The sequence below is a fragment of the Dendrobates tinctorius genome, unplaced genomic scaffold (genome assembly GCF_039654945.1).
Source record: "Dendrobates tinctorius isolate UK_male_01 unplaced genomic scaffold, ASM3965494v1 ptg000192l, whole genome shotgun sequence".
Lineage (NCBI taxonomy): Eukaryota > Metazoa > Chordata > Amphibia > Anura > Dendrobatidae > Dendrobates > Dendrobates tinctorius.
The window spans coordinates 5,945,701-5,964,567 of record NW_027361859.1 but is presented as its reverse complement, the minus strand read 5'-3'; the positions used below and the strand labels follow the sequence as shown (position 1 = coordinate 5,964,567).

The window sequence follows — 18,867 nt, the reverse complement described above, 5'->3', positions numbered from 1 at the left end:
AGGTCGGGTATAAGTTTTTCTCGGACAGGAAACGAACACCTGGTCCCACGTTTCAGGTTGGAGAGAAAGTTTGGCTCTCCACGCGAAACATTAAGTTAAAGATTCCGTCAGCCAAGTTAGGACCCAATTTCATTGGCCCGTACAAGATTGTGGAAAAAATCAATCCAGTAGCGTATAGGCTGTGCCTTCCACCCTCTTTCAAGATCCCCAACGTCTTCCATAGATCTCTACTGAAACCTTTTGAAGCAGTCCGGGGAGACTCCGAGTCTGCTGCTTCTCCTGTTTTGGTCGAGGGGCAGGTGGAGTACGAGGTTGGTCATATCGTAGATTCCAGGTTGGTACGGCGGTCGGTACAGTACCTGGTTCATTGGAAGGGGTATGGACCGGAGGACAGGTCCTGGGTACCGGCCCGGTTGATGCATGCTGATCGCCTGGTACGGGCTTTCCATGCTAAGTACCCGGGCAAGCCTGGGGGTCCAGAGGCCCCCCGTTGAGAGGGGGGTACTGTCATGATCTCAGTGCGGGTTTGACTCGCACACGTGGGGTTAATGTCTGGAACCAGTGCTGATGACTGGCATTTCTGGGGTTAAAGGTTGTGATCCCGATGCAGGCTTACCTGCACACCTGGGGCTATGATTGTGGCCTCTCCCTGGTTCTGGGGGAGGCTTCTTATAGCCTCAGAACGCTCCCATCCCTGTCAGTTATACTCTTGCCCTTGGCATTGTGTGGTGACCCCTGAGTGTGTTTGTGCTGTGTTCTGGTTACTTGATTCTCTGTGTATGACTCGGTCTGTTCTCTGGATATCGCTTTGGATTCTGCCTGGTACCTTATATGTCTGTTTGGTTTTGATCTCTGCTTGGCCCTGATTATCCGCTCTGTCTCATCCCTGGTGCTGTACTGTGATCTTGTGTATGACCTTTGGCTTTGTCTGACTACCCGTCTGTTTATCCCTCCTGTGCCTCGTTTGCCCGTACTGTTGTGACTTCCGTTTTGCCTGACTCTGAGTTGTTGTATGGTGTCCTGTCATATCTGAAAGCAGGACGCTAAGCCACTCCCCCTTGCAGTCACATGACCATAGGTCCCGTGCAAGCGTGCTCATTTTCAGTGTCCGCAGGTCCCGTGCCTCTTTACTTTCCAGCACTGACTGGACCCTGACACTAATAGTTGGAGCACGCATTGTCACCTTTGCTGCCCTGCTCCCCAGGTAACTCTTAGCACTGCTTCTGTACTCAGGACATGCGCACTGGCTCTATGAGCAAGTGTAGTGCGGTGTCTCTGACACCCTCCCTATCTAGAGTCAATTGCTAGGGTCAAGTAGGGATTAGGTTCCTGCCCGGCAATAGGTGTAGAACCTATATAGGGACATTTAGGCTGTGTGCCCACGTAAGCATTTTTGAAGCGCTGGTCCCGGTCAAAACGATTCAAAAACGCATAGAAGCATCCCATTCATTTTAAATGAATTCTGCACTTTTTGTGCACATCGATGCATTTTTTCCGGGCAAAAAAACGCTTAGCGGTAAAAAACGCAGCATACTCATTAATTTTGTGGAAAAGTCCGCGTTTTTAGCTATTTTCTATGAGTCAAAAGACGCACGGAAAAAAAAAAAAAAAAAAATCGCATCAAAAACGCGCATTTTTTTCCGCAAAAAAAGCGCAAAAAAACGCGCAAAAACGTGCGGAAATAAAACGCGTGTTTTCTGGGAAGGAGTCCGATATTAAAGCAGAAATTTTCTGCATACGTGGGAACATAGCCTTAGGGCAGACAGGGTGATTATAGATCTGCTTAGGGGTCTCCACTCCCCTCTTCCCTAGAGTTTGGGCTCCCTCTCCCTGTTTCCATTGTTGTGCACTTACCGTATATACGCAGAGTTTTTCAGCACTTTTTTGTACTGAAAACGTCCCCATCGGCTTATACACAAGTCAATTGTTCTAGAAAGCTGGCGGGGGAGGGGAAGCGGTGGAGCAGCAGGTCACAGTAGGCAGGAGACGGCGACTGTGGCTAAAGCCTGTGCTGCTGCCAAAGATAAATGAATATTCATTTCTATTATAGCGCGCACAGTTACATGCCGCAGCCGCTGACTTCCAGAAGACATCCTACTCACCCTCCTCCGCACCCTCGCTGCATCTCGTTGGACCTGGTACCCTTACAGCATCTCGTTGGTGCCGGCTTCCAGCAGCTCTTCCTGCCGAGCGATCACGTGGCCCTGCTCATTAAGGTAATGAATATGCATGCGTCTCCACTCCCATAGGCGTGGAGGGAATATTGATTACCTTAATGAGCGGGGCCACGTGAGCGCTTGGCAGGAAGAGCTGTTGGAAGCCGGAACGAGATGCTGTGAGGGGGCGTAGGATGTTATTTTTTTGTAATAGGAAGCATGCGTAAAATGACAGGAGGGGGAGGGCATGCATATCAGGACAGCGACAGGGGGAGCAATGCATACCAAGACAGGAGGAGGGGGCCATGCATACCAGGACAGCGACTGGGGGAGTAATGCATACCAGGACGGGAGAGGGGGAGCCATGCATACCAGGACGGGATAGGGGAGCCATGCATACCAGGACGGGATAGGGGAGCCATGCATACCAGGACAGCGACAAGAGGGAGCTATGCATACAAGGAGAGGGACGGGACAGCCGCACATACCAGGATAGGGATGAGGGGTCAGTGCATACCAGGCTTATACTTGAGTCAATAAGTTGACACAGTTTTTCATGGCAAAATTAGGTGCCTTGGCTTATACTCGGGTCGGCTTATACTCGAGTATATACGGAACTTATCCTTCACCCAGTGTGACAGCTACAGAATCCCAGCAGAATTTTTCTGGCATTATGGTGCATTATCCAACGCCTGACTCTCTGGAATCATCTAAGTCATGTCTGTCAACCTGCAGCAGATTTCTGGACCTTGCCTTAAGAGAACATCTTTTGTTAAACAGGGCAAACCCCCAGTAACACCATCTAATGAACTCATGCATATTGAGCTTATTTACTCCATCCATGGCTATCAGGCAAGACACAGGAAGCTAGGCCTTTGTAACTACTTATCTCTTGAATGCAAGTATTTTGCGTGTAAAGGTACTGTCACACTTAGCGATGTACCAGCGATCCCGACCAGCGATATGACGCAGTCAGGATCGCTGGTACATCGCTAAGTGGTCGCTAGTGAGCTGCCACACAGGCAGATCTCACCAGCGACATCGCTGGGGACGGGGGACGCTACTTACCTGTCACACCAGGCGATCCTGCATCCTCCCGCCCGGCTCCACGCGTCGCTCGTCCTCACAGCAGGAAGCGCCGCAGGAAGCTGACGACGAGAAACAGTCCTGAACGTTCTCGCGCGATCAGCGATAACCAGCGGGGGAGCGGGTTGTAGGTAAGTATCAGACACAGCGATATTGCTAGCAATATCGCTATAATGTCACAAGTTATAGCGATATTGCTAGCGATATCTCTTAGTGTGACAGGCCCTTAAGATTCCTTGCCAATAGTGCAGTTTCTTCATCTACCTGGCCTTTTCACAACTTCCTGACTGACCCCAACCCCTTTCTGACCGTGGACGTACTATTCCATCCATGTGCCCTTGGACTTAACTCGCATGGACAGAATAGTACATCAGAAGCGATCTGACACGCTCACGGGGCAGCGCGGCTGATCGCGGCCGGGTGTCAGCTGATTCTCACAGCTGACACTGCTCCCGGCACATTAACCCCTGGCACACTGCAATCAAACAAGATTGCAGTGTTGTGGTGGCATAGGGAAGCATCGCACAGGGAGAGGGCTCCTTGCGTGCTTCCCTCAGAACGTGATGTGATCGCATTGTTCTGAATGTCTCCATGGAGACCTACGGCTCCATGATGGCCGTGGGGCGCTTCCGGGTCCTGCAGTGAGGTGGCTTGTCAGTACCTGCTGAGAGCTGGCACCGGCAAGCCTCCTTCACTGCCTGTGAGATCGTTGATCTGACACAGCGCTGTGCAAAGTATCAGATCAGCCATCTGACATAAAATAATGATGTCCCATCCTGGGACAATGTAATAAAATAAAAAAAAAAAGTGAAAAAATATTTTTTAAAAATTCTTAAAGAAAAAAAAAATTTCCCCAATAAATACATTTCTTTATGTAAATAAAAAAACAAACAATAAAAGTACACATATTTGGTATCGCCGCGTCAGTAATGACTCGACCTATAAAACTATCCCACTAGTTAAAGGGAACCTGTCACCCCTCCAGGCGACTTTAAGTAAAAGAGCCACCTTGTGCAGCACTAATGCTGCATTCTGTCAAGGTGGCTCTTTTATTTAGGGTACCTTCCACTGCAGAAATAATCTTTTTTAAAATTGGTCAGACATACCTGATATTAGACAGGGGGGCAGGTTTTTCCCCATCTGACCGAGACGCCTCACATCCGTCACTCATGTCTTCCTGCGTTGTTTGCCCTGCCTTTTCAAATCCTGGCGCCTGCGCTGTAGCATGTATTCTGGGGCATGCGCAGTGACCGCTGCCCGTCCTCTCTCTCATGACTTCCTGGCCTTCTTATCGCGCGGCCAGAGATCCCGCCCCACAGTCGCTTATGATTTATTCACACTACGGGGCTGGGAATCTTGGGCATCCGCAGTAGTTATCTGCCGCTCTCATGCCCAAGAGTCCCAATCCCGCAGTGTGAATAAATCATAAGCGACTGCGGGGCAGGATCTCTGGCCACGCGTCCACGCAGGCGCAATAGGAAGGCCAGGAAGTCATGAGAGAGGAAGGGCAGCAGTCACTGCGCATGCCCCAGAATACATACTACAGCGCAGGCGCCAGGATTTGAAAAGAAAAATGAAGAGGCAGAGCAAACAACGCAGGAAGACATGAGTGACGGATGTGAGGCGTCTCGGTCAGATGGGGAAAGACTTGCCCTCCATCAAATATCAGGTATGTCTGACCAATTTAAAAAAAGATTATTTCTGCGATGGAAGGTACCTTAAATAAAAGAGCCACCTTGACAGAATGCAGCATTAGTGCTGCACAAGGTGGCTCTTTTACATAAAATTGCCTGGAGGGGATGACAGGTTCCCTTTAACCCCTTTAGTGAACCCCAGAAAAAAAAAACCCACAAAGTTTTATCATCATACCGCCGAACAAAAAGTGGAATAACACGCGATCAAAAAGACGGATATAAATAGACATGGTACCACTGAAAACGTCATCTTTTCCAGCAAAAAACGAGCCGCCATACAGCGAAAAAATAAATGTTACAGTCCTCAGAATAATGCGATGCAAAAATAATTTTTTATATAAAATAGTTTTATTGTATAAAAGCGCTAAAACATAAAAAAAATGATATAAATGAGGTATCGCTGTAATCGTACTGACCCGAAGAATAAAACCGCCTTATCAATTTTACCACATGCGGAACGGTGTAAACGCTCCCCAAAAAAAGATATTCATGAATTGCTGGTTTTTGTTCATTCTGCCTCGCAAAAATCGTAATAAAAAGCAATCAAAAAATGTCATGTGCCCGAAAATGGTACCAATAAAAACGTCAACTCGTCCCGCAAAAAACAAAACCTCACATGTGGGCCAAAATAAGGAACACTTAGAGCTCTCAAAATGCAGTGATACAAAAACTATTTTTTGCAATAGAAAGCGTCTTTTAGTGTGTGACAGCTGCTAAACATAAAAACCCGCCATAAATAGTAAATCAAACCCCCCGTTATCACCCCCTTAGTTAGGGAAAAATAATAAAATAAAAAAAGTATTCATTTCCATTTTCCCATTAGGGTTAGCGTTGGGGCTAAAGTTAGGGTTATGGATAGGGTTGGGAATAGGGTTAGGGGTGTGTTGGGGTTACGGTTGGAGTTAGAATTGGGGGGTTTCCACTGTTTGGGCACATCAGGTGCTCTCCAATCGTGACATGGCGTCAGATCTCAATTTCAGCCAATTCTGCGTTGAAAAAGTCAAATGGTGCTCCTTCCCTTCCGAACTCTGCTGTGTTCCCAGTGATTTACCCCACATACAGGGTATCTGCGTACTCAGGACAAATTGTAGAATAACGTTTGGGGTCCAATTTCTCCTGTTACCCTTGTGAAAGTAAAATATTGGGGGCAAAAATATCATTTTTGTAAAAAGAAAAAATATGATTTTTTATTTTTACGGCTGTACGTTATAAACTTCTGTGAAGCACTTGGGGGTTCAAAGTGCTCACCACACATCTAAATAAGTTCCTTAGGGGGTCTAGTTTCCAAAATGGTATCATCAATTGTTGGAGGTTTCCACTGTTTAGGCGCATCAGGTGCTCTCCAAACGCAACATGGCGTCCAATCTCAATTCCAGCCAATTTTGCATGTAAAAGTCAAACGGCGCTCCTTCCCTTCCAAGCTCTGCCATGCGCCAAAGCAGAGGTTTACCTGCATATATGGGGTATCGGCGTACTCAGGACAAATTGTGCAACAACTTTTTGGGTCCAATTTCTCATGTTACCCTTGGTAAAATAAAAAAAATGGATCTGAAGTACATTTTTTGGTGAAAAAAGTTAAATGTTCATTTTTTTTTAAAACATTCCAAAAATTCCTGTGAAGCACCTGAAGGATTAATAAACTTCTTGAATGTGGTTTTGAGCACCTTGAGGGGTGTAGTTTTTAGAATGGTGTCACTTTTGGGTATTTTCTGTCATATAGACCCTCAAAGTGACTTCAAATGTGATGTGGTCCCCCCCAAAAATGGTGTTGTAAAAATGAGAAATCACTGGTTAATTATTAACCCTTATAACTTCCTAACAAAGAAAAAAAAATTTGGTTCCAAAATTGTGCTGATGACATGTGGGAAATGTAGACATGTGGGAAATGTTATTTATTAAGTATTTTGAGTGATACATCTCTGTGATTTAAGGGCATGAAAATTAAAATTTTTAAAATTGCAAAATGTCACACAACAGCTGGTTTACAATTTCTAATTTATTTTTGTTTTGTGCTTGAGCTGTTGAGAATTGCTGTCAAGCGAGCCATGTCACCATATAGCCAAAGTCTTAAAGGGGTTGTTCCATGAACAAGAGTATATTTTATTCACTAGATCTTCGAATAATAAGTTGCACAATTGGATGTGTTTAAATAAAATGTTCCTGTGCTGAGATAATCTTATAAATGTGCTCCTGCTGTGTAATGGCTGTGTCTGACCGTGCAGGGACATGGTCTGATCATACCACAGCTCCTGGGCAGGGGAAAAAGGGAAGAGTCTACAGACATTACAGCACAGAATCACAAATGACTGATTTCTTTGAAGTAAAACATTGTATAAAAACAGGCAGTGAAATGTTTTATCTCACAAATACAATCATTTGCGATCCCCTGCTGTAATATCTGTACGCTCTTTTGCTTCCCCCCTCTGCCCAGGAGACGTGGTATGATCAGACCATGTTCCCGCATGGTCAGACACATTCATTACACAGCAGGGACACATTTATAAGATTATCTCAGCACAGGAACATTTTATTTAATCACATCCAATTGTGGAATTTATTATTATTCCAAGATCTACTGATTAAAGTGAACTTTTGTTTGTGGGAAAACCCCTTTAATTGCATGGATTACAACTGGATGTTACAGAGGTGTATAGTTAGCATCAGTGTTTTGGCGAGCGCTATGTGAATTATTGTAAATTCTTCTTATTATTATTTATTAGCGCTATGTGAATTATTGTAAATTCTTATTATCATTATAGCGCCATTTATTCCATGGCACTTTACATGTGAGGAGGGGTATACATAATACATACAAGTACAGTAATCTTAAACAATACAAGTCACGACTGGTACAGGATGAGAGAGGACCCTGCCCGCGAGGGCTCACAATCTACAACATGAAGTTAGATTTCTTTCCAGCCTATCAGCCTCATTCTAAAAGCAAATGTGAACAAGTCAATCACTCTAAGCCAGGAGAGTGGTACTGAGGGTACAGTTAGGTCGAGAAATTATATATATATATATATATATATATATATATATATATATATATATATATATATATATATAGCTGAGTGTATAGCCCAGCTCACTCCGCATAGCCACATTCACTATAATATCCCACATCATCCAGTCAGCCAGAGCGTCTGGACTACTCCCCCTAATATCCCACATCATCCTGTCAGCTAGAGCCACTGGACTACTACCCCTAATATCCCACATCATCCCGTTAGCCATAGCCACTGGACTACTACCCCTAATATCCCACATCATCCCGTTAGCCATAGCCACTGGACTACTACCCCTAATATCCTACATCATCCCGTCAAAGCCACTGGACTACTACCCCTGACATCCCACATCGTCCCATCAGCCAGAGCCACCGGACTACTAATATCCCACATCATCCCGTCAAAGCCACTGGGCTACTACCCCTAATATCTCACAACATCCAGTCAGCCATAGCCACCGGACAACTGCCACTAATATCCCACATCATCCCGTCAGAGCCACCGGACTACTATCCCTAATATCCCACATCATCCCGTCAGCCATAGTCACCGGACAACTACCGCTAATATCCCACATCATCCTGTCAGCCAGAGCCACCGGACTACTCCCCCTAATAGCCAACATCATCCTGTCAGCCAGAGCCACCGGACTACTCCCCCTAATATCCCACATCATCCTGTCAGCCAGAGCCACCGGACTACTACCCCTAATATCCCACATCATACCGTCAGCCAGAGCCACCGGACTACTACCCCTAATATCCCACATCATCCCGTCAGAGCCACCGGACTACTCCCCCTAATATCCCACATCATCCTGTCAGCCAGAGCCACCGGACTACTACCCCTAATATCCCACATCATACCGTCAGCCAGAGCCACCGGACTACTACCCCTAATATCCCACATCATCCCGTCAGAGCCACCGGACTACTACCACTAATATCCCACATCATACCGTCAGCCAGAGCCACCGGACTACTACCACTAATATCCCACATCATCCCATCAGCCTGGGGTCAGAACCAGAGCGCTGAGTGGAACGGTCCTAACTTTCATAATGGGGATCCCTTTAAGAGAGGCCTGGCGTCAGAACCAGAGCGTTGAGTGGATTTGCCCTGACTTCCATACCAATGATCCCTTTAATAGAAGCCTGGGGTGAGAATCAGAGCGCTAAGGGATTTACCCTAACTTTCTTACCGGAGATCCCTTTAAGAGAGGCGTGGGGTCAGTACCAAAGCGCAGAGTGGATTTGCCCTCACTTCCATACTGGGGATTCCTTTAAGAGGGGCCTGGGGTCTGAAACAGAGTGCTTAGTAGAATTGCCCTAACTTCCATACCAATGATCCCTTTAAGAGAGACTGGGGTCAGAACCAGAACGCTGAGTGGAATTGCCCTAACTTCCATACCGGGGATCCCTTTAAGAGAGGCCTGGGGTCAGAACCAGAGCGCTTAGTGGAATTGCCCTAACTACCATACCAATGATCCCTTTAATAGAAGCCTGGGGTCAGAATCAGAGTGCTGAGGGATTTGCCCTAACTTCCATACCGGAGATCCCTTTAAGAGGGAAGATGTGCCTATGGGATGGAGGATGTGTGATGGGTATATGGGCAGGGAATTCATTTCTGTTATGTGCTCTCTGCTGCCTTCTGGGGGGCAGACAATGGCTGGGAGCTTATGTTTTCGGGGATCCTAGATTTCTCCCACCCGGTCATTGTCTGCAGAGGTGTTGTCATTGAGTGAGAAAACTGTTCCTCATAGCAACCAATCACAGCTCAGCTTCTTTTAAACAGCTCTGGTGAAATGAAAGATGCTTAGTGATTGGTTGGTGATACACACACTCAATTTTATATATATAGATGAAAGAACTGAGATGCAATTGAATTGTAGACTTTCAGGTTTAACTAAAGAGGTTGAATTAGGAATTGCAACCATTTTTTACAAAACCTCATTATTTAGGGGCTCAAAAGTAATTGAAGAATTTAACTCTTGTAGGGATGTGACTCACTCAGGTGCAGCGGGAGACAATCAGGAGACAGGCTTTTCCAAAGTTCACGTGGTTTATTTCTGTCATAAACCATAAAAACAGCGTGTCACCAAAAATAGCCTCTAGCTTAGGCAAACAAAACATAAATGTCCGTGGTTGCAGACTCAGACCGCGAGTCTCAGCACATGCTGGGAGGTGTAGTCCTCCCCACATACAGCTCCCTGGTTCAGGAGCAGGTCACATTATAAAGCTGTAGCCACACCCACGTTCCCAGCAGCTGACTGGTCACATGACTGTGACCTCACCACAGCTCCTTCAAACAAAAACAATAACAATATCTGGTATGCTTTACTTCTGCCTTACATTATGGAGATAAGCCATTTATGAGACACATATCTCCCATCAATTACACGACCCTTAGCCCTGCCACACTCTACCATAAATAAAAATGTTAATTATATTTATCGTAAAGTTGTATTGGGGAGTTTCAGGGCATTGCCCCTTGTCAGTGCAAAAGTATGAGACCTGATTTGGCGGTATACTCCGAAACACCATGTCTGCTAATTGAGATTCTGGTTTGGCTTTTATCCTAAGTCATATGAATGTTAGATTCTCATAAAGCTCCAATGGCCAATAGGGAGAGCTGCAAGATTTCTATTTTTTTTTTTAAATACAGATTATGAAATGTAAAAAAGTCAAGATTTTTGTTTTAAACAAACATTTAACAGAAAAATCTGATTTAAACGATAGGTAATTTTTTTAATGATAGCCTCTGTGACAACACAGCCTTTCTTCTTAATTATGCTAGACGTAAATATCGTAGGCCCAGAATCATAGACTTTTTTTCTGAAGTAATGACTCTTCATGTAGGTTGAACTGTTATTTGTAAAAAGATGAATGGATGACAATTACCTCTTATATCAGCTCCTACAGTTTATTGTACTGTTATCTTTGCAAAACAAGGATGCAGGGTTACCGAAGAATGTTTGCTAATATGTTTATTATACATCGTACTGGGCCATTCAGATTGTTGACTTGCAAACACTGAAAGATAAACTTTAAATACTCAAACAATGTGAGTTAATCTCATCACACCTGCCCCTTGACCTGTGCATGATAGTTTGAAGGACAGTTATGAACTATATAAATGAGACTTGCCTCTGTTCCAAGAGAGTCTACAGGATGTCAGCTTAGGGGGCCACAGCCCCAGCTTGAAGAACACAGATCTGCTTCATTGACCATCACTGAACCCTCAGAGACGTCTTGAAGAATTCAGGTTGGGACATCCAGGTCACCTGACCACATACCTCACTGCTCTTGGTTAGCTTCCTAAGCTTGTCATTACCTCGTGTCTGTGGGGGCCAGCCTGTTGTGAGCTCATTTTCAGGTTTGCCTCTGGCTTCTGGTGAGGGTTATGGAGCTGGCTGTGCTGACAGAGGAGTAGTGAGTACTCTATCTGGACTCCCTCTGTTGGTGAAGGGAGGTAATGAAGCTGATCTAAATGGCAGAGACCGGCCACCTGAGGAAGAGGACTGCGATTGGACATCAGGAGTTTCTGATTGGATTAAAGGCAGCCGACTCCCTAGTTTCTTGCTGGTGATTTTTCCTGACTGTGGCTCCTGGTTTCCAGTTTGGTTCCTGCCTTCCTAAAGCTAAGTTTTCTCTGCTATTGTTCTTATGAGTTTTTGCCTGGTTTACTTAGTTTTTTTTGTTCATCCAGCCCTGGCTGGGACTGGGCTGAATCCCCATTTTGTCTCTGATCAGTTGATCTCTTTGCTCTGTCTTCAGAATATACCTGAGTGCTGGTATAGTGATTTGAAGTCTAGCGACTTCAGGGCCTTTTTCTATCAGACGTGTTGGACATTCTTTTTGGCAGGGTTTTTTGCGTGATTGCAGACAGCAGCTTTTCTTTCCTTTCTAGTTAGCAAGGGCCCCATCGTTTGCTCAGCCTATCTTTCTACCTGTGTCTGTGTTTTCATCTTGTTTCACCGACAATACATGTTGGGGGCTGTCTATTGCATTAGGGTTTGCTCTGGGGCAGTTTAGATTTTCGCTCCATGGCTGCTAGTTGTTGTGGATAGGATCAGGGGTCTGCAATCCGCTAGTTACCAACCTCTCCGGTTTTCTGGGTTTAGCTTGCTTTTTGTTTTTTCCTCCTCGGTGACTCATTCATAACAGAATCACCAGCCATACCGCAGATTCTAGGGTACTCAAAAGCAGGAGAGAATTGTAAAAAAAAAAAGTGTCAGAATTTTTTTTTTTATATGTATATTTTCTCCTCTTTTTCTCTGGGGCCGTAGGAGGATTCTTTTTTTTTTTTCTTTTTCTCCTTGATGGAGATTAAGCAATTGTCTGATCGTGTGGAGCAGCTCGCTGCTGAAGTGCGGGGAATTTCCGCCTATCTCACTCATTCACATGCTGTTGAACCAAGGATCCCTGCTCCTGATGTGTTTTCTGGGGATCGGTCTAAATTTTTGAATTTTAAGAATAATTGTAAATTATTTCTTGCCTTGAAGCCTAACTCATCGGGGAGCTCTGCGCAGCAGGTTAAAATTGTCATCTCCTTGCTGCGCGGCGATTCCCAGGATTGGGCGTTTTCTTTGACACCTGAAGATCCTGTTTTGACTAATGTGGATGCATTTTTTCAAGCCTTGGGGTTGTCATATGATGAACCTAATGCTATTGATCAAGCTGAGAGAGCCCTATTAGCATTGAAGCAGGGTCAGGATCCTGCAGAGTTATACTGTCAGAAATTCTGAAAGTGGGCGGTCCTTACTACATGGAATGATAGTGCATTGGCAGCACTCTTTCGGAAGGGTTTGTCTGAGACTTTAAAAGATACTATGGTGGGATTTCCTGTTCCCTCTGGTCTTGACGATTCTATTTCATTAGCCATTCAAGTCGATTGGCGTTTACGTGAACGCAAGACTACACGGGAGGCGCTGCCACATTTTGAACAAATGTCTGAACCTATGCAATGTGATGGAGCTTTGTCTAGGGCGCAACGTCAGGAGTTTAGAAGGCGTAATAAGCTGTGTTTTTTCTGAGGAGATGCCTCCCATGTTATTTCTGTCTGCCCTAAACGAGAGAAACGTTTTGCACACACATTTGCTGTGGGTGGTGTACAACCTAAGTTTCTTTTGGCAATTACTCTGATCTGCTACTTATCCACATTTTCCGCAAAGGCTTTTGTGGATTCAGGAGCGGCCTTGAATCTAATGGACTTGGATTTTGCTAAACATTGTGGTTTTCCTATGACACCTCTGCGGACGCCTATTCCTTTGAGGGGTAGTCATGCTACTCCTTTGGCAAAGAATAAACCTCAGTTTTGGACCCAGGTGATAATGCGGGTCGCCCCAGACCACCAAGAAAATTGCAGATTTTTGGTGTTGCATAATTTGCATGATACCATTGTTCTGGGTTTTCCCTGGTTGCAAATCCATAATCCGGTTTTGGATTGGAAATCTGTGTCTGTGGTGAGTTGGGGTTGTCGGTATGCTCTTGGTGACACTCCTGTTTTCTCCACCTCTCCCCAGTCGCATGATGTTCCTGACTATTTGGCTGATTTTTATGATGTATTTAGTGAGAGTAAGTCTGCGTCTTTGCCTCCTCATAGGAGTTATGACTGTGCAATTGAGTTGAGACCTGGGTGTAAATTTCCCAAGGGTCGACTTTTCAATTTATCTGTACCCGAACACGAGGCTATGCGATCTTAAATTAAGGAGTCGTTGGAGAAGGGTCATATTAGACCATCCTCTTCACCCTTAGGTGCTGGGTTTTTTTTCGTGGCCAAGAAGGATGGTTCATTAAGGCCTTGTATTGACTATCGTTCCCTCAACAAAATTACGGTTAAATTTCAGTATCCGTTACCCCTGATTTCTGATTTATTCTCCAGAGTTAAAGGTGCTTGCTGGTTTACTAAGCTTGACCTCAGGGGGGCGTATAATCTTATTCGCATCAAGCATGGGGATGAATGGAAGACAACGTTTAATACTCCGGAGGGACATTTTGAGTACCTGGTGATGCCTTTTGGGCTCACTAATGCCCCTTTTGTCTTCCAATCCTTCATGAATGATATTTTCCGGGACTTTGTGGATAAGTTTTTGATCATCTATCTGGATGATATTTTGATCTTTTCCAGGGATTGGGATTCTCATGTGGAACATGTTCGGACTGTGTTCCGGATTTTGAGGGAGAATTCCTTGTATGTTAAGGGATCGAAGTGCATTTTTGGTGTACAGAGGATTTCATTTTTGGGATTTATTTTGTCTCCGTCAACTATTGAAATGGACCCGGCCAAGGTACAGGCCATTTATGATTGGGTTCAACCCACTTCTTTGAAGGCTCTCCAGAAGTTTTTGGGTTTTGCTCATTTTTATCGTAAATTTATAGCTAATTTTTCTGGTGTTGCTAAACCACTGACTGATTTAACTAAGAAGGGTGCTGATGTGCTGAATTGGTCTTCAGAGGCTGTTTCGGCCTTTCAGGAGCTGAAGCGGAGGTTCACTTCTGCTCCGGTTTTGCGGCAACCTGATGTCTCACTTCCTTTTCAGGTGGAGGTAGACACTTCAGAGATTGGTGCAGGAGCTGTTTTGTCCCAAAAAGATCCGGTGACGTCTAAAATGAATCCATGTGCCTTCTTTTCCTGAAAGTTCTCCCCATCTGAACGCAACTATGATGTGGAGAATCGGGAATTGTTAGCCATGAAATGGGCATTTGAGGAGTGGAGACATTGGTTGGAGGGAGCTAGACAGCAAGTTGTGGTCCTCACTGACGACAAGAATTTGATTTACCTTGAGTCGGCCAAACGCTTGAATCCTAGACAGGCTAGGTGGGCCTTATTTTTTACACGTTTTGATTTTGTGGTCTCCTTTCTTCCAGGCACTAAGAATGTTAAGGCAGACGCCCTTTCTAGGAGTTTCTTTGCTGATTCTCCTATTGTGACCAAGCCTACTACCATCCTAGGTGAGGGGGTAGTTCTTTCTGCCATCTCGCCCGATTTGAGACGTGCTCTGGAAGAATTCCAGGAGGACAAACCTGAGCGTTGTCCTATGGGAAAATTGTATGTTCCTGACCTATGGAGGAAGAGAGTGATGTCTGAAGTTCATTGCTCCGCATTGGCTGGTCATCCAGGTATTTTTGGTACCAGAGATTTGGTGAGTCGGTCTTTTTGGTGGCCCTCCTTATCTCGTGATGTCAGGAATTTTGTGTAGTCCTGTGGGACTTGTTCCCGGTCTAAACCCTGTTCTCACTCTAGTGGGTTGTTGATGCCCTTGCCGGTGCCTAAGAGGCCATGGACCCATATTTCAATGGATTTTATTTCGGATCTTCCTGTCTCTCAGAGAATGACTGTTATCTGTGATAGATTCTCTAAGATGGTCCATCTTGTACCACTCCCAAAGTTGCCATCTTCCTCAGAGTTGGTACCCTTGTTTTTACAACAGGTGGTTCGGTTGCATGGGATTCCTGAGAACATTGTATCGGACAGAGGAGTTCAGTTTGTTTCCACATTCTGGAAAGCCTTTTGTTCCAAGCTGGGAATTCAGTTGTCCTTCTCCTCTGCGTTTCACCCTCAGACCAATGGGCAGACGGAGAGAACAAACCAGACTTTGGAGTCCTATTTGAGATGTTTTATATCTGCTGATCAGGATGATTGGGTTTCATTTTTGCCCTTGGCCGAATTCGCTTTAAATAATATAGCTAGTTCTGCCACCTTGATGTCGCCCTTTTTCTGTAACTTTGGGTTTCATCCTCGATTTTCTTCAGGGCAAGTGGAATCTTCAGCCTGCCCATGTGTTGACACTGTGGTAGAGAGAATGCAGCAGATTTGGGACCAAGTAGTGGATAAGTTGTCTCTCTCCCAGGAAAAGGCCCAGCGGTTTTCTAACCGGCATAGGACCATTGGTCCCCGGTTTAAAGTGGGTGATATGGTTTGGTTGTCATCAAAGAATATCTCTATGAAGGTGGCTTTTCCAAAGTTCAAGCCAAGATTTATTGGACCTTACAAGATTTTGGAGATTCTTAATCCGGTTTCTTTTCGATTGGCTCTTCCTGTTACGTTTAAGATCCATAACGTGTTTCATAAGTCGCTGTTGAAGAGATATGTTGAGCCAGTAGTTCCTATGGCTGCACCTCCTGACCCTGTATTGGTTGAAGGTAATGTGGAATATGAGGTAGAGAAAATACTGGATTCTCGTCTGGCTAGACGGAGACTCCAGTATTTGGTCAAGTGGAAGGGTTATGGCCAGGAGGACAATTCTTGGATCTCTGCCTCTGATATTCATGCCGATAGATTGGTTCGTGCTTTTCATCGGGCCCATCCTGATCGGCCTGGTGGCGTGGATGAGGGTTCGGTGACCCCTCCTCAAGGGGGTGTACTGTTGTGAGCTCATTTTCGGGTTTGCCTCTGGCTTCTGGTGAGGGTTATGGAGCTGGCTGTGCTGACAGAGGAGTAGTGAGTTCTCTATCTGGACTCCCTCTGTTGGTGAAGGGAGGTAATGAAGCTGATCTAAATGGCAGAGACCGGCCACCTGAGGAAGAGGACTGCGATTGGACATCAGGAGTTTCTGATTGGATTTAAGGCAGCCGACTCCCTAGTTTCTTGCTGGTGATTTTTCCTGACTGTGGCTCCTGGTTTCCAGTTTGGTTCCTGCCTTCCTAAAGCTAAGTTTTCTCTGCTATTGTTCTTATGAGTTTTTGTCTGGTCTACTTAGTTTTTTTTGTTCAGCCAGCCCTGGCTGGGACTGGGCTGAATCCCCATTTTGTCTCTGATCAGTTGATCTCTTTGCTCTGTCTTCAGAATATACCTGAGTGCTGATATAGTGATTTGAAGTCTAGCGACTTCAGGGCCTTTTTCTATCAGACGTGTTGGCATTCTTTTTGGCAGGGTTTTTTGCGTGATTGCAGACAGCAGCTTTTCTTTCCTGTCCTTTCTAGTTAGCGAGGGCCCCATCGTTTGCTCAGCCTATCTTTCTACCTGTGTCTGTGTTTTCATCTTGTTTCACTGACAATACATGTTGGGGGCTGTCGATTGCTTTGGGGTTTGCTCTGGGGCAGTTTAGATTTTCCCTTTCTTTCTTTAGGCTTATTTAGTTCTCCGGCCGTGACAAGGCGTCTAGGACCACCGTAGGCACACTCCACGGCTACTGCTAGTTGTTGTGGATAGGATCAGGGGTCTGCAATCCGCTAGTTACCAACCTCTCCGGTTTTCTGGGCTTAGCTTGCTTTTTGTTTTTTCCTCCTCGGTGACTCATTCATAACACCAGCCAAAGGCGAAGTGCCACTGGTGGGGGTAGTAGGCCCTGGAAGCAGCTCTAATCCCGGCGAGTCAGCGGAAGGGTGAGACTTTATAATTTATACCATCTTGAGTATTTTGTTGGGACTGTTCTATATGCTATTGTTTATTGGTGGTTCAGTAAATTATTGCCACACTGTTTTACCCTCATCCTGTGTTGTCGGAGTAGTGTTCTGCCCATGGGAAAAGAGAGCGGGCGTTCAGCGGTATGAACCCTGGTCCATTCAGTCTTTCTAAAGACAGCCAGGCCAGCAGGCGAGAGCACTCAGTCTCCACAGCCTCCCTTTAAGAGATTCCCCAGAAAACCAATTTGTTCCTGTGGATTGAAAACACTCTGGTTCAGAGGAAATATCTTTGGAAACCTGTGGAAATCATTAAAGAGGTTGATACCCCAATTGGTTTTCAAAAACCATCCAGCATAATTTATAAAATAATAAAATCATACTTTCCTTACTGATCCTTCACCACACTTTTTCAAATAATGCCCTAATACTGCATTATTCCTGTACTTATTCTTCTTGCCAGATGAACAAGGGACCACTATAGTCAATTACTGACAGCAGAGGTGGTCAGTATGATTTTTCTGTGGTCAGTGATTGTCTCCCATGATCACGTTATACGGCCTTAACACAATACATGAAAAGTACATGTATTTTATTTCCTTGTGTTGATAAAAACGTGTCAATTTTGACATTAAAAAATGTGTCAAGAAAAAAAAAATTAAAAAAGCTTGTGTTTTTTTTACATGGTTCACAAATCTGATTTTTGGGCAAGTTAAATCAGAGTCAAATAAAATAAAATACATACCTGTACCAGCTAGTGAATGAGTGGAGTTAAGAAGCCAATTCTCACCTGGGTAGTCATATGTAGGAATCTCCTCTTTACACCGCTCATCACCCCTCACATATGTCTCTATAGTATTAATATGGGTCAGATCTTCACCCTGAAACAAATATTGTAAAAGTGGAAGAAAAATGGTATTAGTTTGACCAAAAACAATACGACAGCAGTAGTTATTGGAGACAGATACTGTAGCTGCAGGTCTCCTCTATAAATCGATCCTGTTAATTCCTTATTACAAATGTGAAAATTTCAAAGTGTTTTACATCACAAAACTGTCAATAACACCTTGATGAATTGGGGCCCTAATTTCTATGGTCATCTTTATTACTGTCATCTCCACTATTTGCTTAAAATGTAGAATACTGGTTGATAAAACAAGACTGAGCACAAGACCTTCACAGCCGTCTACACATCATAGGGGAGATCTCATGACACCTTCTCTCCATCTACCTGATGATCCTGAGGAACATTGGGATCTTCTTGTTTACAGTCCTGTGGAAGAAGAGGATGGGGACATCTCTCTGGTGTTGTCCTCTTACTGGATAGATCTGGAGGAAACACATACAGGGACTGAATTCATCCTTTACATACAGATAATTATAGGCCGTGTGTATTTAGTCCTGTCTATTACCTGGTGATGTGAGGGGCTGGGGAACCTCCATCATGACGTCCTTGTACAGATCTTTGTGTCCTTCTAAATACTCCCACTCCTCCATGGAGAAATAGACGGCGACATCCTGACACCTTATAGGAACCTGACACATACAATGATACCGTCAATTCCCCCGATCCCTTC

At 44.8% G+C, this 18,867-nt stretch overlaps 1 protein-coding gene across 1 annotated transcript in view; it reads right to left on the bottom strand.

Moving 5' to 3' along the window:
- LOC141055810 (uncharacterized) overlaps positions 1-18,867 on the bottom strand; it is a 62,030-nt gene that overhangs the window by 26,926 nt on the left and 16,237 nt on the right. The window contains exons 4-6 of the mRNA XM_073552523.1: positions 18,703-18,826; positions 18,522-18,619; positions 18,081-18,171 (exon numbers count right to left, since the gene is read on the bottom strand). Coding sequence (XP_073408624.1) covers positions 18,081-18,171; positions 18,522-18,619; positions 18,703-18,826 — 313 coding nt within the window. The remainder of the gene's footprint in view (positions 1-18,080; positions 18,172-18,521; positions 18,620-18,702; positions 18,827-18,867) is intronic.